The sequence below is a fragment of the Narcine bancroftii genome, chromosome 4, assembly GCF_036971445.1.
Source record: "Narcine bancroftii isolate sNarBan1 chromosome 4, sNarBan1.hap1, whole genome shotgun sequence".
NCBI classification, from domain to species: Eukaryota; Metazoa; Chordata; class Chondrichthyes; order Torpediniformes; family Narcinidae; genus Narcine; species Narcine bancroftii.
This window is the reverse complement of record NC_091472.1, coordinates 104705158-104727807: the sequence shown is the minus strand read 5'-3', so window position 1 is coordinate 104727807 and position 22650 is coordinate 104705158. Positions and strand designations below refer to the sequence as shown.

The 22650-nt window shown below is 45.5% G+C and overlaps 1 protein-coding gene across 15 annotated transcripts in view; it reads left to right on the top strand.

Annotated features, from left to right (window-relative positions):
* Positions 1–22650, top strand: part of syne1b (spectrin repeat containing, nuclear envelope 1b) — a 665691-nt gene that overhangs the window by 253519 nt on the left and 389522 nt on the right. For all 15 annotated transcript variants that reach the window (XM_069932310.1, XM_069932313.1, XM_069932309.1 and 12 more), the window contains 6 exons: positions 9241–9444; positions 11010–11217; positions 15127–15239; positions 17101–17306; positions 18253–18408; positions 21649–21940. In XM_069932310.1, the coding sequence (XP_069788411.1) occupies positions 9241–9444; positions 11010–11217; positions 15127–15239; positions 17101–17306; positions 18253–18408; positions 21649–21940 (1179 nt within the window). The remainder of the gene's footprint in view (positions 1–9240; positions 9445–11009; positions 11218–15126; positions 15240–17100; positions 17307–18252; positions 18409–21648; positions 21941–22650) is intronic.

Genomic DNA, 22650 nt, shown 5'->3' with positions numbered 1-22650 from the left:
GCCACACCTCTGTTCCCCTATATCTTGCTGAAACACAGTAGATTGTGTGGCAACTAATGACTTGACATAGACCAACCATATACGGTCAAGTAAGCACACCAATGCCTCTAATTTCTTAAAAGATGGAGGATACAAAAGATCAACAATTGGACCAGAATCAGTTGAATGTGATCTGCTGGAGGAACTCTATGACTCTGGGGCCTGAGCTTTATTCCTTGGTGTGCAGGAGGGTGAGATGTGATTTAACAGAGGTGAACAAAATCACGAGAGGAATAGAGGCACGGAGTCTTTTGCCCATAGTAGGGGAGTTGGTATCTGGAGGACACAGGTTTAAGATGAAGGGGGAGAGATTTAACATGAACCTGAGGGATAACTCTTTTTACAGAGGGTGATGGGTGCATGGATCGAGCTGACGGAGGAGGTGGTTGAGGCAGGTACTCTTGCAATGTTTTAGAAACAGTTACAAAATAGATATGGGCCAGATGCAGGCAGGTGGGATTAGGGTGTGTCAGACTTTTTTGGTTGGCAAGTTAAGCCGAAGGGCTTCTTTCCTCACTGTATAACCCTATAACTCATTGGATTGAGCATTATCAGTATGAGAAAGGGTTCAAGTGTAGTGGTTAGTGGCAGAGACCCAGATTTGCATCCCGCACTGTCAGTAAGTTCTCCATGTGTGTGCATGGGTTTCCTCTGGGCACTCCCACCTTTCAAAATGTACCAGGGTTGTAGGCTAATTGGGTGGCATGAGCTCTTGGGCTGGAGGGTCTGTTACTGTGCTGAATGTCTAAATTTAAAATTTCTCAATTAAAAAATTTAAATTTATATATTAAACAGATATATATATACACACACACAATATCTTTGGCTTGGCTTCGCGGACAAAGATTTATGGAGGGGTAATGTCCACGTCAGCTGCAGGCTCGTTTGTGGCTGACAAGTCCGATGCGGGACAGGCAGACACGGTTGCAGCGGTTCCAAGGGAAAATTGGTTGGTTGGGGTTGGGTGTTGGGTTTTTCCTCCTTGTCTTTTGTCAGTGAGGTGGGCTCTGCGGTCTTCTTCAAAGGAGGTTGCTGCCCGCCAAACTGTGAGGCGCCAAGATGCACAGTTTGAGGCGATATCAGCCCACTGGCGGTGGTCAATGTGGCAGGCACCAAGAGATTTCTTTAGGCAGTCCTTGTACCTCTTCTTTGGGGCACCTCTGTCTCGGTGGCCAGTGGAGAGCTCGCCATATAACACGATCTTGGGAAGGCGATGGTCCTCTATTCTGGAGACGTGACCTACCCAGCACAGTTGAATCTTCAGCAGCGTGGATTCGATGCTGTTGGCCTCTGCCATCTCGAGTACTTCGATGTTCGAGATGAAGTCGCTCCAATGAATGTTGAGGATGGAGCGGAGACAACGCTGGTGGATGTGTTCTAAGAGCTGTAGGTGATGCCGGTAGAGGACCCATGATTCGGAGCCGAACAGGAGTGTGGGTATGACAATGGCTCTGTACATGCTAATCTTTGTGAGGTTTTTCAGTTGGTTGTTTTTTCAGACTCTTTTGTGTAGTCTTCCAAAGGCACTATTTGCCTTGGTGAGTCTGTTGTCTATCTCGTTGTCGATCCTTGCATCCGATGAAATGGTGCAGCCGGGATAGGTAAACTGGTTGACCATTTTGAGTTTTGTGTGCCCGATGGAGATGTGGGGGTGCTGGTAGTCATGGTGGGGAGCTGGCTGATGGAGGACCTCAGTTTTCTTCAGGCTGAACAGGATGTCAAGTGCTGAAGAGCTGGCTCTGAATGGGCAACTAGAGCAGCATCATCTGCAAAGAGTAGCTCACGGACAAGTTGCTCTTGTGTCTTGGTGTGAGCTTGCAGGTGCCTCAGATTGAAGAGACTGCTATCCGTGCGGTACCGGATGTAAACAGCATCTTCATTGTTGAGGTCTTTCATGGCTTGTTTCAGCATCATGCTGAAGAAGATAGTAAAGAGGGTTGGTGCGAGGACGCAGCCTTGCTTCACGCCGTTGTCAATGGAGAAGGGTTCAGAGAGCTCATTGCTGTATCTAACCCGACCTTGTTGGTTTTTGTGCAGTTGGATAACCATGTTGAGGAACTTTGGGGGGCATCCGAGGCGCTCTAGTATTTGCCAAAGCCCTTTCCTGCTCACGGTGTCAAAAGCTTTGGTGAGGTCAACAAAGGTGATATAGTGTCCTTTGTTTTGTTCTCTGCACTTTTCTTGGAGCTGTCTGAGGGCAAAGAGCATGTCAGTAGTTCCTCTGTTTGCGTGAAAGCCACACTGTGATTCTGGGAGGACATTTTCGGCAACACTAGGTATTATTCTATTTAGGAGAATCCTAGCGAAGATTTTGCTTGCAATGGAGAGCAGCGTGATTCCCCTGTAGTTTGAGCAGTCTGATTTCTCGCCTTTGTTTTTGTACAGGGTGATGATGATGGCATCACGAAGGTCCTGAGGCAGCTTTCCTTGCTCCCAGCAGAGCTTGAAAAACTCATGCAGTTAGGCATGCAGAGTTTTGCCACCAGCCTTCCAGACCTCTGGGGGGATTCCATCCATACCTGCTGCTTCGCCACTTTTCAGTTGTTCAATTGCCTTATATGTCTCTTCCCGGGTGAGGACCTCATCCAGCTCTAGCCTTAAGGGCTGTTGAGGGAGTTGGAGCAGGGCGGATTCTTGGACTGAGCAGTTGGCACTGAAAAGAGATTGGAAGTGTTCTGACCATCGGTTGAGGATGGAGATCTTGTCGCTGAGGAGGACTTTGCCATCTGAGCTGCGCAGCAGGCTTTGGACTTGGGGTGAGGGGCTGTACACAGCCTTTAGAGCCTCATAAAAACCCCTGAAGTCGCCAATGTCCGCGCTGAGCTAAGTTCGTTTGGCGAGGCTAGTCCACCACTCATTTTGGATCTCCCGGAGTTTGCGCTGAAGATGGCTGCATGTGTGATGGAAGGCTCATTTCTTCTCTGGCCAGGACGGCTTTGCAAGATCAGCCTGGTGGGCAGCTCGCTTCTTTGCCAGCAGCTCCTGGATTTCCTGGTTGTTTTCGTCGAACCAGTCCTTGTTTTTCCTGGATGAGAAGCCCAGTACCTCTTCAGTGGATTACAGTATGGCAGTCTTCAGCTGATCCCAAAGGGTTTCAAGGGACGAGTCTGTGAGGCGGATTGAATCCTCGAGCTTTGCTTTGAGGTTTGCCTGGAAGTTTCCTCTCACTTCGTCTGACTGCAAGTTTCCAACATTGAACTTCTTTCTGGGGGCTTTACTGTTCCTGGACTTTGGCTTGAAGTGAAGGTTGAGCTTGCAGCGAACCAGCCGGTGGTCAGTGTGGCATTCCGCGCTGGGCATGACCTTGGTGTGGAGCATATCTCGTTTGTCTCTTTCTCGCACCAGGACGTAGTCCAGGAGGTGCCAGTGTTTGGATCGGGGATGCATCCAGGTAGTCTTCAGGCTGTCCCTCTGCTGAAAAAGTGTGTTTGTAATGACAAGCCGCTGTTCTGCGCAGAGCTCCAACAGGAGGCACCTGTTGTCGTTGCACTTGCCGACCCCATGGTTGCCCAGGATTCCTGGCCAGGTTTCTGAGTCTTTGCCGACGCGAGCGTTGAAGTCGCCAAGGATGACAACCTTGTCGGCTGTAGGGGTGCGTTGAATGAGGTTGCGCAGGTCAGTGTAGAACTTGTCCTTTTCTGCTGGTTCCGCCTGGAGGGTTGGAGCATAGACACTGATGAGAGTGATGCGACGCTTGTTTTGAAGGGGGAGTCGCATGGACATGATCCGGTCTGAGTGGCCTGTCGGGAGGTTTTCGAGTTTGGAGGCAATGGAGTTCTTGACCATGAAGCCTACACCAGATAGGCGTTGTTCATCCATAGGCTTGCCAGACCGGTAGAGTGTGTAGCCCGCGCCGCGTTCTTGGAAGCTGCCTACATCTGCAAGGCGGACTTCACTGAGAGCGGCTATGTGGATGTCAAGTCTGAGGAGTTCATGTGCGATGAGGGCAGACCGACGTTCAGGTCGGTGGCTCTCAGCCTTGTCTAGCATGGTTCTGATGTTCCAGCATGCTAGCTTGAGTTTGTGAGCATCTTTTGAGGGGGTGGACGTGGAGGGGGTGGACGTGGAGGGGGTGGACGTGGAGGGGGTGGACGTGGAGGGGGTGGACGTGGAGGGGGTGGACGTGGAGGGGGTGGACGTGGAGGGGGTGGACGTGGAGGGGGTGGACGTGGAGGGGGTGGACGTGGAGGGGGTGGACGTGGAGGGGGTGGACGTGGAGGGGGTGGACGTGGAGGGGGTGGACGTGGAGGGGGTGGACGTGGAGGGGGTGGACGTGGAGGGGGTGGACGTGGAGGGGGTGGACGTGGAGGGGGTGGACGTGGAGGGGGTGGACGTGGAGGGGGAGGACGTGGAGGGGGAGGACGTGGACCTGTCCTCGGGCCTGCGCAAAGGAGCTTTTAGGTGGAGTGCAGTGTGCGCAGTACTGGCCCCACCCTTTACACCCATGTTTCGTGTGCCGTGGCCAAGCAAGCTGGGACGTGGCAGCGAGGTCCTTGGGTCGTAGGTTTTATATCGGAGTGGCCTTCTCCTATGCAGGCTTCTTACCCGGGCTGGAGGGGCCTGCCCCTCCTCCTAGGTCGGACCATACCTGGTCGCAAATCACCTGTGGACATGGCCTAGGTAAGTTTAATTGGGTTGTCTAACTATCTCTGAGATAGGTCAGGGACCCGGTTGGATTCTGACGGGGTTGACCGAGTCACACATTTTCTTACTGCTGCGTGTAAAATGTAAAAAGCGAGGGGGAGGCGGTGGCCCCGGCCTTGGCAGAGTGAAGCAGGCAGAGGCCTCGGTCCGGGCAGAAAGAAGGAGGCGGCGGCCCCGGTCTGGACACAGGGAAGGCAGCGGCGGCCCCAGCCCCAGTCCGAGCAGAAGGTAGGAGGCGGCGGCCCCAATCCGGGCAAAAGCGAGGGGGAGGCAGAGGCCCTGGCCTCGGTAGAGTGAGGCAGGCAGAGGCCCCGGTCCGGGCAGAAGCGAGGGGGAGGTGGTGGCCCCGGCCTTGGCAGAGTGAAGCAGGCGGAGGCCCCGGTCCGGGCAGAAAGAAGGAGGCGGCGGCCCCGGTCCGGGCACAGGGAAGGCGACGGCGGCCCCAGCCCCAGTCCGAGCAGAAGGTAGGCGGCGGCGGCCCTGATCCGGGCAAAAGCGAGGGGGAGGCGGCGGCCCCGGCCTCGGTCCTCCAACAAACAATATACAGCACTTACAAATTGCATGCATATATGAAGATATATAAATTAAATATATTCAATAAACCCCCCATTGCCTGACACCTATGGGGATTGGTAGAGAAGTGAATTTTCTGGTTGCTTGAGGTTGCGTGATTGGCAAACTAACCGCAAGGGAGCGCCAATTAAAAGTTTTGTATTTTTTACCTATTTATTTTCTGCAATTTCTTTCTCGCCAGTTGCTTGAATAACAGAGATTTTACTATATAAATTTTTTCCAATAATTTACTTCGTTTCTGTTTGGACTGTCTTGTTGATCCCTATTGAAGCTAACAACACTGTGATATCTGTCTCTGAGGCTAATGTCAGATTATCCTTCAAGATAGTGAACCCTCGTAAAACGTCAGGCCCTGATGGCATGTGTGGTAGGGTACTGTAAATGTGTGCCAACCAACTAGCCAGGATGCTCATAGATATTTTGTCTCTCATTGCTGCCGTCTGAGGTTCCCACCTGCTTCAAAAGGGCATCGATTATCCCACTGCCCAAGAAGAGCGGGTTGAGCTGCCTCAATGCGTATCACCCAGTAGCACTCACATCTACAGTGTTGAAATGCTTTGAGAGGTTGGCCAGAATTAACTGGCACCTAAATGAAAATCTGGACCCACTGCAATTTGCTTGTTGTTGCAATTGCTCCACAGCAGATGCAATGTCACTAGTTCTTCACTCCACTCTGGATCACCTACACTACTGCAATACTCTTCATCAACTACAGCTTAGCTTTCAAGAGGTGAAACACTGTGGTTGAAGTAAAAACACAATGCTGGAGAAACTGAGCCGATCAAACTGTACTTGATATAGCAAAGATAAAGATATTTAACCAACATTTCGGGCTTGAGCCCTTAATCGAGGTATGGAAAAATGTTGGCAGGCGTCTGAACAACAGAGTAGTGGGGAGGTGAGATCGCAAAGGCAGGAGGTAATAGGCGGAGAAGGGAGGACAACAGTGATCAAGGGGAGGAGGGATGGCTAGGTGAATAGGGGGGGGGGAGAAGAGTGCAGGTTAGCAGAAACTGGAATATTTGATGTTAATGCCAGTTGGCTGGAGAGTGCATTCTTCCTCCAATTTTCGGGTAGTCTTGGTGGGATAGTACACAAGGCCATGGACAGTCATGTGAGTATGGGAGTGGGACACAGAACTGAAATGGATGGCTACTGGGAAGTCTCTGTCACTGGTGCAGACAAAGCAAAGGTGCTCAGCGAAGTGATCATCCAGTCTGCCCCCAGTCTCTTCGGTATAGAAAAGGCCACAAAGGGAGCACTGGAAGCAGTAAATCAATACTGTGGATACACAAGTGAAGTGTTGCTGCACTTGAAAGGCCTGTTTGGGGCCCTGGACTGTGGTGAGGGAGGAGGTGTGGGCACAAGTGCGGAACCTCCTGAGGCCACAGGGAAAGGTGCTGTGGGGTGTGATTGGTGGAGAGGGATGCATGCACGAGGGAGTCATGGAGGGGGTGGTCCCTATGAAGGAGGAGATGGGAAGATCTGTCTGATAGTGGGATCCTGTTGTAAGTGCTGGAAATTCTAGAGAATAATGTGTTGGATGCAGAGGCTGGTGGGGTGTAGGTGAGGACAAGGGGAATGTTGTGTTTTTTAGGTCGGGGGGGGAGGGAGCCAGGGCAGAAGAGCGGGAAATGAAGGAGATGCGGATGAGGGCTATGTTGATGATGGCGGAGGGGAAGCCACGTGGGTGGAAGAAGGCAGACATTTCAGGTGATCGGGACTGAAAGACCTCATCTTGGGAACAGATCCGGCGGAGTTGGAGAAATTGAGAGAAGGAAATAGAATTCTTGCAGGGGACAGGGTGTTAGGAAATGTAGTCGAGGTAGTTGTGGGAGTTGGTGGGTTTGTAAAATATGTCGATGGAAAGCTCGTCTCCCGAGATGGAGACAGAGATCCAGGAAGAGGAGAGTTTAGTCAGAGCTGGGTCAGGTGAATTTGAGATTAGGGTGGAAGTTGGCAGCGAAGTGAATGAAGTTGACAAAGTTCATCACGAGTGAACAAGGCAGCAATAATGGAAGAAGAGTTGAGGGGCCTTGCCTGTGTAGGCTTGCAGCATGGATTGCTCCACTAAGCCCACAAACATGCAGGCGTAGCTGGGACCCACGTGGGTACCCATGGCTACTCCTGTCGTTTGAAGGAAGTGAGATGAGTCAAAGGAGAAGTTATTAAGAGTGAAGACAAATTCTGCCAGGCAGAGGAGGGTGATGGTGGAGGGTGACTGGTCAGGTCTCTTGTCCAGAAAGAAATGGAGTGCTTGAGACTTTTTGTATAGGGGATGCATGTGTAGAGATTGGACATCCGTAGTAAATATAATGCAGTCCAATTCAGGGAATTTGAAGTAATTGAAAAGATGGAGGGCATGTGTGGAATCACGGATGTCGGTCGGGAGGAATTGGACAATGAGAGAAAAGATAGAGACAAGGTAAGACAAAACTAGTTTGGTGGGACAAGAGCAGGCAGAAACATTGGATCTACCGGGATAGCAGGCAGTGCGGGGTGATAGGAAACAATGAAGTTGGAGGCTGTGGGAGGGAGGTGACCAGAAGTGATGTTTGGAGATGGTGTTGGAGACAGTGGCTTGATGTGCTATGGTGGGGTCCTGTGGAAGGGGTAAGTAGGAGGAGGTGTCTGAGAGCTGTTGTCTGGCCTTGGCTCAGCTTTCAACACCAACATTCCCTCAGTGCTGGTCAACAAGCTCCAAACCCTGGACCTCTGCAACTGGGATCCTTGACTTCCTCATCGGAAGACCATAGTCAGTATAAGCTAGAAGTGTTCCTCCTCACTGACGATCAACACAGGCGGACCTCAAGGATGTGTGCTTAGCCCGTTGCCATATACCCATGACTGTTTGGCTAGGCACCATTCAAATGTCATCTAGAACTTTTCCAATAACATCACAATCAGAATCACAGATGGCAATGAGGAAGCTCATACAGGAGGGAGATAGATCAGCTCATTGAGTGGTGCTACCACAACAACCGTGCACTCAATATTAGCAAAGCCAATGAGCTGGTTGAGAACTTCTGGAAGGGGAAATCAGGAGACCATGAACAAATCCTCATCAAGGGGTCAGCAGTGGAAAGTGTTGAGATTTTCAAGTTCCTGGGCATCAACATCTCTGAGGATCTGTCCTGGGGCCTCCACGTCGATGCAACGGTGAATCTGAAGCCAAACACAATCTACTGGAGAAACTCAACGGGTCGAGCAGCATCAGTGGGAGAAAGGGAATGGTGGATGTGCACACAGACTTCAATTCAAACCTTCGACATGAAGAAGGCTCTTCAGTGGCTATACTTCGTCAGAAGATTTGGTACGTCATCAAAGACTCATGCAAATTTCTACAGTTGAGCCTTGGAGAGAATCCTGAATTGTTGCATCACTGTCTGGTATGGAGGTGCCAATGCACAATACCTTTACAAAAAGAAAAAACTATAGAGTTGTTTACCCAGCCTGCAACATCAAGGGCATCAGTATCCACTCCATCAAGGACATCTACAAGAGGCAGTGTCTTAAGAAAGTAGCCTGTATCCTCAACCACCCAGGCCATGCCCTCTTCACTCTGCTACCATTAGGAAGGAGGTACAGGAGCCTGAAAACGAACACCCATTGGCACAAGGACAGCTTCTTCCCCTCTGCCATCGGATTCTGAATGAGCAATGAACCATAGACACTACCTCACATTCTTTATTTTTTTGCACTAATTTATTTATTTTTAAATGTAATTTTATAGTAATATTTACACTGTAATGTTGCTGCAAAACAAAAGATTTTTGTGACATGTTCATGCCAATAAATTCTGATTCTAAAGGACTCTGGCCCGAAGCAGCCACTATTCCCTTTCTCTCACTGATGCTGCTTGACATGCTGAGTTTTTTGAGTAGTTTGTGTTTGGTTTCAGATTGCAGCATCTGCAGACTCCTGGGGTGTCCGGGGGTAAGTAGTCTGCTGTTATTCCAATTGACAACCGCTCTCTGCTTGCAGGCAATGGAAGCCGACTCCCAGAAGAAGTTGGATCACGTGCAGGAAGTATCCAAGGTGGCGAAAGAGACCTTGAAAGATTTTCGCGTCCAGAAAAATCAGATGGAGATCTACATCGAGGATCTCATTGACTGGCTACACACTGTGGAGTGCTCACTGTCTGTCTGTGCCAACAGCCAGGATCTCAATAACCTGAGGAAAGTGAAGGTACAGAGCAGATGACGAGAATTTTCTTTCGGGGAACTTGTCCATGCCAGCCAAGTTGTCTCCCCAAGAGTCCTATTAGTCTGCAATTGGCCCCTCTAAACATTTCCTGTCCATGCTCCTGTCTTAATATCTTTTAATTACTGGAATTGGGCCTGCCTGTCTGACTTCCTCTGGCAGTCATTCCATATGCCCTCTGTGTGACCCTTCCCCTCTTTAAATCTCTGTTCTCTCGTTTGGACTCCCCAACCCTGGGAAAGAGGCTATGCCCCTCTAAATTTTACTTAACTCTAAAAGGTCACCCTCAGTCCTCCTACATTCCAGAGAGAAAAGTCCCATCTAATCCAGTCTGCCCTTTTAACTGAAGGCCTCATTCCTTCATCCTTTCCAGCTTAATGACATCCTTCCTGAATGAGCAATCAGAACTGCAAGCAATACTCCAAATGTCCTTACAGATGAAGGCAGTCTGCTGAATGTCTCTTTCACCACCCTGACAACCATTTTCAGGAAACTATATATCTGCACCCCAAGTCTCCCTGTTCCATAACGTTCTCCAGGACCTCGCCATTTACTGTTGTGAAAGTCCTGGTCTGGTTTGACTTCCCAACTGCCTCACTTCAGAGTTAAATTTCACCTGTCATTGCTTGACTCACCCTCCCAGTTGATATAGTTCAGTGGTTTTCAAACTGCCCCCCTAAACTCATATACCACTTTAAGTAATCCCTATCCCATAAGTGCTCTGTGATTAGAGAGGGATTGCTTAAGGTGGTATGTGAGTGGGGGAAAAAAAATGTTGAGAATCACTGCTTGAGACCCAATTGTTACTGAAATGTTGTGCTTGAGAAAAATTGTGGTTGGCCCATTTCCTTTGGAGTTATGAAACATGCATATAACGAGTCAATCAGGAATGATTAAAATAGTGGTTCAAAATGTATTATTTTCACTCACATATCACCTTAAGCAATCCCTTACTAATCACAGAGCACTGATGGGATAGGGATTACTTAAAGTGGTATATGAGTTTAGGGGGGCAGTTTGAAAACCCTGATCTAGTTCCTTCCTCACTGTTTGCAATACCCCCATTCATCAGGACATGTGGTCTTTTGACTCTTTTAAAGGTTCATAGATTCCTTTTATTGTCATGTAATAATACAGAAAAATGTAATGTACATAATGTACTTCAACTTTTGTCTGCCGTAAGGCAAACAAAGAATCACTGTGAGCATTGCCCAGCGCTCCTAACAATAGGAAGAAGGGAAGTAAAAGTGTCCCTTCAAAGACACTGAGTGTCTGTGGATTCGGTTCCAGCTGCAGCTGCACAGATTCCAGTTCAAGTCATCGGCAACCTGAGCTGCAGATCCAAATCTCCAATCGAATTATGAAGCCCTCAGAGCCTGAGTCGGTTCGGGAGCTCTTCTTGCCCTCAGCACCCTCTCAAACCTCTGATTCCCAAGAGTCAGTCTCCAGCACCCATCCACCTGTGTGGGTTCTTCAGCCGCTGAGTCCCTCACTCATCTGCTGCCGTGGTTACTGTCCCTCTAGGGTTGTCTTCTGTTTTGTTTGTGCAGGAACTGGAATTGGACCTGGTCAACCAGCAAGGCAGGATTGACTCTGCTCGAGAGAAACTCAGTGGCCTCTGTCGGAAGTACCACTCCGTGGAGCTGGAGGGGCTGGGCAGCCGGGTCACCGTACTGATCAAACAGTATGAAGCTGTCAATCAACTGTCCTCCAAAACACGAGGCAGGCTCCAGGAGGCACTGGAACAGCGTTTCAACTGTGAGCAGAATTCTACAGCTGAATTTACATAGAATTACAGAGCAAAAAGGCCACTCAGCTCAACTGGCCATTGCCAGTGTATGCGCATCAAGTTCAAGTCAGTTGGATAGTACCAAGATGCAGTGAAAGAGGTTGCTTTGTGAGCACACCAGTTAGTGAGAAAGAACCTGGTGGTGTGTGATCTCATGTGTGAAGCTTCTTTCTGACGGGGGCGGGGGGTGATGAAGAGAATGTGGCCAAGGTGGGATGAGTCTTTAATATGTTGGCTGCTTTTCCAAGGGAGATATAGAGGGAGCTGAACAAGGGGAGGTGTGTGTCTGTGATGGTTTGAGCCACATGCACAACCCTCTGCTATTTCTTGCACTGCATGTGCAGAAGTTTCACACCGATTTTACCCATCTCCTTTTATTCCTTCTAATGCCTTACTAAACCTTACAGAGGGAAGAACTCTTCTCAGTGTCCCAGATATAATGCGACAATAAGCTTGAACTTGAACATCCCCGAATTTTATCTCTCCTTTCAGACAAGCACCCTCTGCTGCCATTCTAATTGCCTTCTTGATAATGTTTTGAATTCCCCACTGATCGCTTCATGATTATTCATGGCCTCAGTGGAAATGTGGTGCTAAATGTAAACCTATCAGATTTTGTTAAGTTTGTTGGGAAAATTGTCTTTTCTCTCAGTCTAAATTGAGTGTTGCTGGATTGGGCGACTTCATTTATTGCAGGTGACATTTACATTGTAAAACTTTGGCCAATCAAGCGCCAGTGTCATTACCCTGTCAAAACTAAGCAGTTGAGAGCAAAACCCAGGTTCCTACTCTACCCCTGTTCCATTCAGAGCTGGGTAGATTTCATCACGGACATTTTGTGAAATTAACATAAAGGGTCCTTCACCCATGTATGGTTTGCTGCACCCACAAAAGCACCTTATACTCGAGTGGGAGAGGGTTTGATACATATCTATTGCATGTAAGGTGATACTTTCTTAATGACATTAGGGCAACGTGGCCAATGTGCTTATTTTCTCTGAGGAGAATGTATTCAGAACATGAAAGTTGGCATTTCTTTCTCTGAGTAAAGGATAGAACAACTTCCATCGATCTGATGCCACAAAAGGATTGTCTGCACCATTGCAAGTCACTTTCTTTTCATTTGGATTACTGAGAATATTTATTATCCATCTTATGTATTTATTGTCTTTTTAATTCAATTGTTTACTATTATTGTGTTTTTAACAAGTACCTTCTGGGTGCAGCAAGTGAGAACTTTGGTGCAATGTAAAATGAATATGAAATAAACTCATTAACATTGGGTTTAGTTTGGAGTTGTATTAATCTGTAGAAGAGAACCTTTTAGTGAGGTAAGTTTAGGGATCAGGCCTTGATTTCTCATCGGATGAAGCCTTGAAGATATACACCAATTTACCAACTTTCATGTTCTGTATACATTCTACACACAGAATCAGGTTTAGGATAACCTCAGCAAGGAACTGACATAAACACATTGGGCTGTGTGGCCACCTTTTCTTCTATAAACCTTGATGGTTCCAGAAATGCAAATATTCCAATTTAGTTCAGAGCAGAATTGAGCTGTTTACTGAACAGGGTCATGTCCTGTTAATTTGATGCAGATTTATATTTGTTCTTGTTTCAAATAACATTTAGAGGTGGTAAATTTTTCATTCCTTACTGAGATAAAGAAACACCAGCTTTCCTTGACATAGAGCTCAGGTCTTAAATATTAGTGACCCTTTTACTTCCTATAGATGCTGTGTGACCTGTTGAGTTTCTCCAGCACTTTTATGAATTGCACTTCAGCCACAGCATCTACAGACTTTCCTGTTTAACATCAACTTTCATGTTCTGTATACCTTCAAAAGCTCATGCATGAAAATATGAACATCGAACATGTAGATCCTATTATCATTTCAAAAGCAGCGATGAACTTGCATGATGTCTCCCGTGAATAACAATATCACATAACAAGAACACAAGGAATAAGAGTAGTATGGGCTAATAGGCCACTCAAGCCTATCCCTTCGTTTAGTATGACCATAGCTGATTTCTGCTGACCTAACTCCCCTTCTGGGCCTTTGCCCCATTGTCCACAATTCCTCAATGTATCTATCTCCACTTCAAAACTTGTTTTAAAAAAGATCCTCCACAACTTCTGAGGCAAAGACTTCCAAGGATTCACAACCCGCCGTGTGAATAAACTTCTATATGGTTTGGTTTTGACCGATCAGCCCCATATTTTTTTGAGCATTTTATTTATAATTTTCCAAACTTAAACTTGAACAGTTATCAATATTATCAGTGTCAATGTTTTAACAGTATCAGCCTTGACAACAATTTACAATTATCAATTCTATACAATTTTTCTGCATAGTTCAAGCTCTTTCCGTCCCCCTCCCCAGCCCCTTACCTTGAAACTATATCCCTTGTTCATGACTCTGTGACTAGTGAAACCATCCTGACATTTACCCCGTCAACCCTCATTCGGAATGTGTACTTTTTAATGAAAATGGGCAGCATGGTTAGTGCAAGTCTGTTTCTGTGCCAGTGGCCTGGTTTGACTCAACCGCTGTCTCTAAGGAGTTTGTACGTTCTCTCCGTGTCCTGCGTAGATTTTCTCCGAGTGCTCTGGTTTCCTCCCATCTTCCAAAATGTATAGGGGTTGGTGGTGTAATTGGGTGGCATCAGTTTCATGGGCTGGAAGGGCCTTTGACTGCACTGCACTGTTAAAATTTGAAAGAAGTCAGATCACCCCCTTATTCGGCTAAACACCACAGAAAACAGAGCCAACATGTTTTGTCTTCTTTGATAGGACAACCTTTTCATTCCTGGTGAATCCCTTTCAGTCAGCCTTCTTTCTTCCATCAGATGATCAAAATTGTGCACAGTGTTCCAGATGTGGCCTTCCCAATACCCTGTACAGTTGTATCCAAACTTGCTATTTCTAAACTCCTATCCCATTTCAGTGAAGGCCAACATGGCCTTTTAACTACTTGCTGCATCTGATTCTGTTTTTTGATTGGTGCTGCTGGTTGAGACAAAAATACTAGCCAGTGCATTGGGGAGAACTCTTCATTTCTTTTGTCACAGCTTCATAGAAAATAGGTGCATGAAAAGGCCATTCAGCCCTTTGAGTCTGCACCACCATTCAGTAGGATCATGTGACTTCAATACCCTATTCCTTCTTTTTCTCCAAACCCCTTGATCCCTTTTGAATATATAATGAATTGGCCTCACTAACATTTTACTGGAGGGAGTTCCACAAGTTCACAACTCTCGAAGTGGGGAAAAAAAATCTCTTCACCTCAGTCCTAAACGTCTTCCACCTTCTTAGGAACACATATCAGGATATCAGGAACACATCTTCCTGCTCTGAATTTCCCCAACTTTGGGAACATTCTTCCTGCATCTAACCTGCCTAGCCCTGTCAGGATTTGAAAGAGATCCCTTTCTCATTTGTCTAAATTTGTCTATCCAGTCTTACTTCACACTGTCCTCTGTGTTCCTTCCACTGATTGATTTTTAACTTGCCTGAATGCAGTTTCAAACTGTTCCTGTGCCTCAATCTTTTACGATTTGTACTCTTTCTCTCTGTGTTCAGCTGCCTCTCCCCTTGCACATGAGTTTGTTAGTTCTTTTTCTTGTGACTAATGTTGATTCTCCCTAAATGTCACTCTTGCTTTCCCTTGGAGTCTTGATTTGATATTACCCACCATATGTTCTGTCAGCACGACTCCTGTGAATATTACTGTTGATACCAGGTGCCCTTCTGCTGAAACGTTGGTGAATCTTTGGACTCTTGCGTACATTGTAGATGCAACAGTTTGCTGAGTGATAGTCATGGAATCAACAGTGAGCTTTTACTAATTTTCTTTTGATTTCATTTGTGGAAGGCCTTTTGCAGGAGTTTCAACTGTGGCTGTGCGGTGCCAGGGCTTCCGTGAAGGACTGTAGTGACCAGGCAGGTGATTTGCTCAGCATCAAAGAGAAGCTACAGCAACTCAAGGTGTGTGAACCCCTCAGCTGAATCTTGCAGTGTTAACATAACCAGTGAAAACTAGAATCATTGAACCAGTGAAGATTAAAGCTGAAGGCTTTTATTCCTTCATTCATCATAAATTAATACAGGCTTTCACAAAATGGGTAGTCAGCTTCAAGTTATTGTGAAAATATTTCCTTGCCAGCAGAATCCTGGAATGAATGGCACTTGAAGCTTCTGTAAATTCAGCATCTGTTTGACTCTGCGAGGTATAAATCATTGCGGCTGTGTGACTGGCTGCAGCTTGCTTCGAACACCTGTGCTGTCTGTTGAAGTCGGCTGCTGTGACCCTGATTGCCACCAAGCAGACTGCCATCTGTAGTGTGACAAAGCTTGGAATAAATAATGGCAGAGGCTGGAAATCTGAAACCAGCCATGCTGGAAATGCCCAGGCAGCATCCCCAGGGAGAGAAACAAGAGTCGCCGTTTCGTGGGGATAATGAAAGGTCCTTCACCTGAAACATTGACTCTCTTTCACTTTCCAGTGATGCTTCCTAACCTGAGGAGCATATTCTCACCCCCCCCCCCACCCAATCCTCATTTTTGTTTTGGATTTCAAGAGACCTGCCTCAGGAAATGATTCTGCACAGGAATTATAGAACTGAGATTCTAAAAACTTCTATTGCCACCCCTGCTTCAGAAAAATTTGCCTTGTTCCAGTTGTACCCTCATTGTTGCTTTCTTCAATCTAATTATAATAGAGACTAAAATCTACTTGTTTGTAGAATTGTGCCCCTACTTCTAATGTTACTGCAACCTATGGGAGGGGAGGGCAACAGGTCACGAGGTCACCCCTAAATTTCAGAAAGCCTCCTCCTATTCTTGCTTTTTTCTCTAACTTTACACCCCCCCTCCCCCAGCAATGTTCTCACCCTCCATCTTTCTCCCCTTTCACTGACGGGGGGTAGAAACTAGGGAGAGGCTGAAATGTGAAAGGTAATTTCCCACTTTCATCTCAATAAAGGGTCCCGACCCAAAACGTTGGCTGTCCATTTCTCCCCACAAATGCTGCCTGACCCACTGAAACCCTCTAGCATCTCATTGTTTCCTCAAGGTTCCAGAATTGCAGTTTTTGTGTTGTTCTGTAATCAAGATTACAGAACAAGTTAGTACTATGCGGATTACAGAACAAGTTAGTACTATGCGGATTACAGAACAAGTTAGTACTATGCGGATTACAGGACAAGTTAGTACTATGCGGATTACAGGACAAGTTAGTACTATGCGGATTACAGGACAAGTTAGTACTATGCGGATTACAGGACAAGTTAGTACTATGCGGATTACAGGACAAGTTAGTACTATGCGGATTACAGGACAAGATAGTACTATGCGGATTACAGGACAAGTTAGTACTATGCGGATTACAGGACAAGTTAGTACTATGCGGATTACAGGACAAGTTAGTACTATGCGGATTACAGGACAAGTTAGTACTATGCGGATTACAGGACAAGTTAGTACTATGCGGATTACAGGACAAGTTAGTACTATGCGGATTACAGGACAAGTTAGTACTATGCGGATTACAGGACAAGTTAGTACTATGCGGATTACAGGACAAGTTAGTACTATGCGGATTACAGGACAAGTTAGTACTATGCGGATTACAGGACAAGTTAGTACTATGCGGATTACAGGACAAGTTAGTACTATGTGGATTACCACTGCTATTATGTTCTTGTATGATGGTTGATTGCCGCTGTGGACAGGTGATTGCCCATTGGTACATGCAGCCAGTCAGTCACTCTTCTGCTGTTGATGTGTTTTAAGATTGATCTCCAAACCAGCACTGAACCTGTGATGGGGTTTGTGCTCTTTTTCACAGCGACTCCTAAGCAGGGTGGGCACGGGACAGGACAAACTGGATGCAGCTGTGGCTGAAGGAGACCAACTAGTGCCACACTTGTCCAAACCCAGCGCTTCCCAGCTTCAGCAGCAGCTGGCAAGTAGTCAACAGGAGTGGCAGAGCTTCTTATGTCAGTGCCAACAGAATAAGGCGGCCTTGGAGGTCTCTGTTGAAGAATTGAATAGGTAAGCACATGTTCAACCAACATTTATTCTCGCCATGGTTCTCTGGGTCTTAGATACCTCAGATTTGAACATAAATATTGTAATTCACCTTGTTAATACAGAGGGAGTGGTGCACTGTCAAATATGCCACCTTTCAAGTAATATACTTCTCAGTCAAATCTAATATTAGAAGAAAGCCAAGGAAGATATTGCAGAATCCTGATCAATATTTATCCTGAATTGCTACATTAAAACACACTTAGCACTTTACTGTTGGTGGGAGCTTGCAGCAATAGATCTCTGCAGTAAAACATCGAGCACTCTTCATAAATTCTTAGTAGGGCTACAAAATTCCTTCTGATGTTCAAAGGTAGTGAAAGGTACTTTAGAAATACAAACCTTTTGAGCTCAGTTCAGTGACTATGGAATTGCTTTATTAGTTTTGGGAATGTGGAAATAAGGTTAGTTTTGGGAATGTGGAAATAAGGTTAGCATTACAGTAAATGGGTACTTAATAGCGGAGGCATGCTCAACCATGATAGGCTGAAGGGCTTGTTTCTGTGTTGAATAACTCCATGACATTTGACAATTGTATGAGCAACATTGCTGTTGGGAGTATATGGTGAACCTCTGTACTAAGGTATAGAACAAAGAATAGTACAACACAGTGCCAACTCCATAATCAACCTAACCCTTCCCATCCTCACAGCCCATAAACCCCCAGCCCCCCACTATTTTTCTTACATCTATATGCCCAATGTTCCTATAGTACCAGTCTCCACCACCACCCCCAGCAGTGAGTTCCAGGCACCCACCACTATCTGGGTAAAACACCTACCTCTCACTCACCTTAAACTGATATTTAAAGACTTTATAGAGTATCCTGCACAGATCAATTGGCTTGCATGTGTCTGTCTTCTATGCACATCATCTATTCCCCTGACTAAAAGTGCCTTTTATATAAAAGCTTCGAAAGCTGTCAGAAGAAGCTGATTCAGTGGCTCCAGCAAGCAGAAGAAAAGTTGATCACTGAGCCTATCGGGGAGCTCATGACAAACACCCCAGAGATGCAAGTTGAATTGGAGAAGATGGAAGATTTCTTTGCTGAAATCCAAGCACAAAGGTAGACAAAAAAAAGCCATGAAAATGTGGGAAATATTTTGTAAGTCAGACCTGAACCTTTAGCTCTGTTTTCTTACACAGATGCAGCTGGAATAACCAAGTACAGTAAAACCCCTGCTATCTGGCACTTATGGGGATTGGTAGAATTGGATTGGATAAGTGATTAAGATTGTGTGTTGTGTGATTGGCGAACTAATGGCGGGGCATGCGAATTTTAAACTTTCTTTTTTTTTACTTATTTATTTTCTGCATTTTTTTTGTCGGGTGGCTTGAGTTCCAGATAACATTTCCGAAATTTTGTATTTTTAAGATTTCCAGCATCTACACTTTTTTGGATTTTCACTGACAATCTATTGTTCACTTTAACGATGAAATGACGTTTGCTTTTGTACCTTTATCTCACTTAGAGAAGGAACATCAAGAGAAAGGAGTACAAATAGATCCATATTTTATGTTTATATTCGTGCAACATACATATGAAACAAACCACCTAAAGTGAATCAGTCTTCAGATCTCGTTAAGAGTGAAGAAACAACATAATGGCTGTTGACAGTGGAAACAAAGATAAAAGCTGGAAATAATCAGCAGGCAACAACCATATGTGAGGGAAAAACAGAATTAAAGTTTTGGTCCAAGCATAGAACATAGAACATCACAGTGCAATGCAGGCCCTTCAGCCCACAATGTTGTGCTGACCTATGGAAACCTAGTCTACAACAGTCTAATCCAGTGGTTCTCAACCTTTTTTGCCCTAGGCCCCACTTCAATCTTTCAAAAAAATGTACGCCCCACCATTAGTGGAAAAAAGTTATATATTCTAAAGAAGTTTTAATTAAATCATTTATTGCAAATGTATTTTTGAATATACAACAGCGCGAACTCATTGAAACAGATTAATACAACAGTGTAAGCTCCCTGAAACAGATTAATCAATATTTTATTATGTCTTAGAATTGAAAAATGTAATAAAAGCATTGGTTGAATCAAAAGAAAAATACTGACCCTAAAAAGAACATTAGTGAGACATGATTGTTGAGATAATTTGGAATCCTTGTCGCCAATGAGATAATTTGGAATAGATGATAATAAGACCAGTCAGTAAAATATAATGTTAACCAAGGATAACAACAGTTAACAACAGGGAAACATCAGAAGAGCAAAAACACATGTTATGAAAATAAAAAGAACCAAGTGATTTTACTTGGAAGTTACCACAATTGAGCTGTACTGTCAGTGTTGCCAAGTCACATCTTTCACACCAACATAACGAGGTTATTTTTTCAAACCAACTTTTTAATTATTTCCCAAAATATTCTTATGCCCCACTAAAATATTCCCATGCTCCACCGGTGGGGCATACGCTCCATCTTGAGAATCTATGGTCTAATCCTTCCCTACCTTGCATCCATAACCTTTTAATTTTCTTGCATCCATGTGCTTATCTAAGAGTCTTTTGACTGGTCTTGTTGTATCAGCCTTCATCACCACCCTTGGCAATGCATTCCTCGTACCCACCGCTCTTGAGTAAAAAAACTTATCTTTGATATTTTCTCCTAAACTTTCCACCACTCACCTTAAAAAGATGTCCTCTGATATTTGCTATTTTTGTCCAGGAAAGAGGGACTGCTGATCACCCTATCTAAGCCCCTCATAATCTCTTATTAAGTCACCTCTCGTCCTCTATCGTGCAAAGTGAAAAACCCTTGTTCGGTCAACCTTGCTTCATAAGACTTGTTTTCCATTCCAGACAACATCCTGCTAAATCTCTGCAACGTATCCAAAGCATTTATATCCTTCTTGTAATGAGGTGACCAGACTGAATGCAATATTCCAAGTGTGGTCTAACCAAAGTGTTGAAACATTACCTCTTGAACTTCGTCCCCTGACTAATGAAGGCTAACACACCATATGCTTTCATTAACCACCCTATCAGTTTCCATGGCAACCTTGAGGGATCTGTGGACCTGGACGCTGACATCTCTCTGTTTCTCCACACTGTTAAGAATAGTCGATGAAAATTATCAGAAGAACCTTAGTGCTAAGAGAACAACAATGTTAAATGAACATTAAGTGAATATTCTTCAAAAGTAAAAGTAGAAAGGTCCCAAAATTCCCCTCAAGGATGAATGTGATCCATGGGGAATTGACTGGCCCATTGAAGACAGAGGGTAGTAGTGGTAGCTGGAGGCCCGTGACCAGTGGTGTTCCAACGGGATCAGGGTTGGGATCCCTGCTGTTTGTGAGAGTAAGCTTGCAGATGATACTCATGTTGCTGGGGCCATGGACAGTGCAGAGGATTAGCACAGAATAAAAATGATATAGACCAGTTACAGGATTATGAGAATCATTAATGGGGTGAACAGTCAGAATCTTTTACCCAGAATAAAAAAAATCACACAATAGAGGACATGTATTTAAAGTGAGGGTGTGGGGGCTGGTGGGGGGTGGAGCTTTTGGGAGATGTGAGGGGCAAGTTGTTTTATACAGAGAGTGGTGGGTGCCTAGAATGGGGTATCAGGAGTAATGGTGAAAGCTGATCCAAGAATATTATTTAAGACTCTTTTAAATAGACATGAAAATGTGGGAGAAAAAGGGATACAGATCATGTGCAGGCAGCAGAGTTTGAGTTTAGTTTGGGTGTCATGTTCGGGAATGGAAAGGATCCTGCTTCCTTTCAGTGATCTCTCCACAGGTAATTACTTGGCTGTTGGAGTGGGAGGTGGAGAGGACAGTTGATAATGTTGCTTTGAGATGAATGTATTTCAGGGAGAATGTAGTTGAGTGAAGATGCTGGATCTTTCTTCTCTGTCAGTTTTGTTTGAGGCATGAAAAGGAAATAGTTTAGTTCAGGTTTGTTGTCACATAGATTGATATACAATGAGAAATTTAATTTGCCTCCAATTCAGCTAGTTAACCTATACATAGTACAGCAACAAAAAAAACCTAGTACAGAGTGCAGTTACAGAAAGAGAGATTGGTTAGATCAGAGCAGAGCATGAGGTTCATTCAGGATATTCATTCCTGATGGGAGGTGGGGAGAGGTGAGTCTGTTTATATGTTGGCTATATTTTCCAGGCAGTGGGAAGTGTTGATGGAGTTGATGGAGGGGAGGGTGTTTTGTGTGATGGTCTGAACTGCTATCACAACTCTCTGCAGTTTCAATGAGGATGATTTGCATTGGGACACTATGTGAAGGCACTATGTTGTTAACTTGATATGTCCTATGTGTTTGCTTGTCCAGGGATTCCTTTGACAGCTTGTGCCAGAAATCTCAGACACTGAGCGAGCTGGGTTATGGAGATGGAGGCGCAACTCGTTCAGCCTCCCAGCTCTTGTCCCGCCACCAGCACCTGGCCAAGATGGTGAAGGAGAAGTTGAGAGCTGGCCAGTTGGGTCTGCAGAACCACCAGGCTTTTGAGGAAACCCTGCAGAACACCTGGTCTTGGCTGAAAGAGGTCCAAACTAAATTAGCTGCTGCAGATAGCACTGTTGGCAACAAAGCCACGCTGGAGAAAAGGCTGCTTCAAGTCCAGGTGCGTTTCTGGGGCAGATAGCAGACTCATTTAGATGACCTTGTGACAGAGTATATAGAATGTTTTTGGGAGATAAATTGGGGCAAGGTTTGATAGTGTAGGTCACATACAAACACTTTAAAACATATCTTATTTGAAATACTGGAGCTCTGTTAATGCTGGACATATCAGCCCCATAGCCTTTGCAAGAGCTTTGGAGAGTGCCCAAATGACTTCAGTAATGGATTGTTGTTTACAAAAGGCAACGGATGAAAGATCTTGTTGGAGCCACAGATTGTCTGGAAGAGAACTTGTTGTTCTAAGAGGGTCATGTTGTTTTGCAAGCAGAGTGAATCAAACAGGCTTTCTCTCAGAGAGAGAGAGAGAGAGAGAGAGAGAGATCACTTCTACAGTGTTACAGTCAGCACAGGAGCTGAGACTGGAACAGGACAAGCTGGCATGCTTGTGGAAAACCCCATTTGGAAGACGAGTTGTGAGTGCATAGTTCAGCCTGGTCAAAGTCCTTGTGATTCATGTAAGAGGAGAGGACTGGCTGTCTAATGTTTCACTTGAAATAAGAGAAACAAGAAGAAACTCTGTGGTGACCTGAAAGAAAGAGGTTATCATCTGGAGAACACTGAGGGGGCAAATTTCATCAGCAAGACACTGAAGTGGCTGATTAAAAAGGAATCAATTGTGGGTGACCTGCAACAAATCTCTCTCTGAAAACC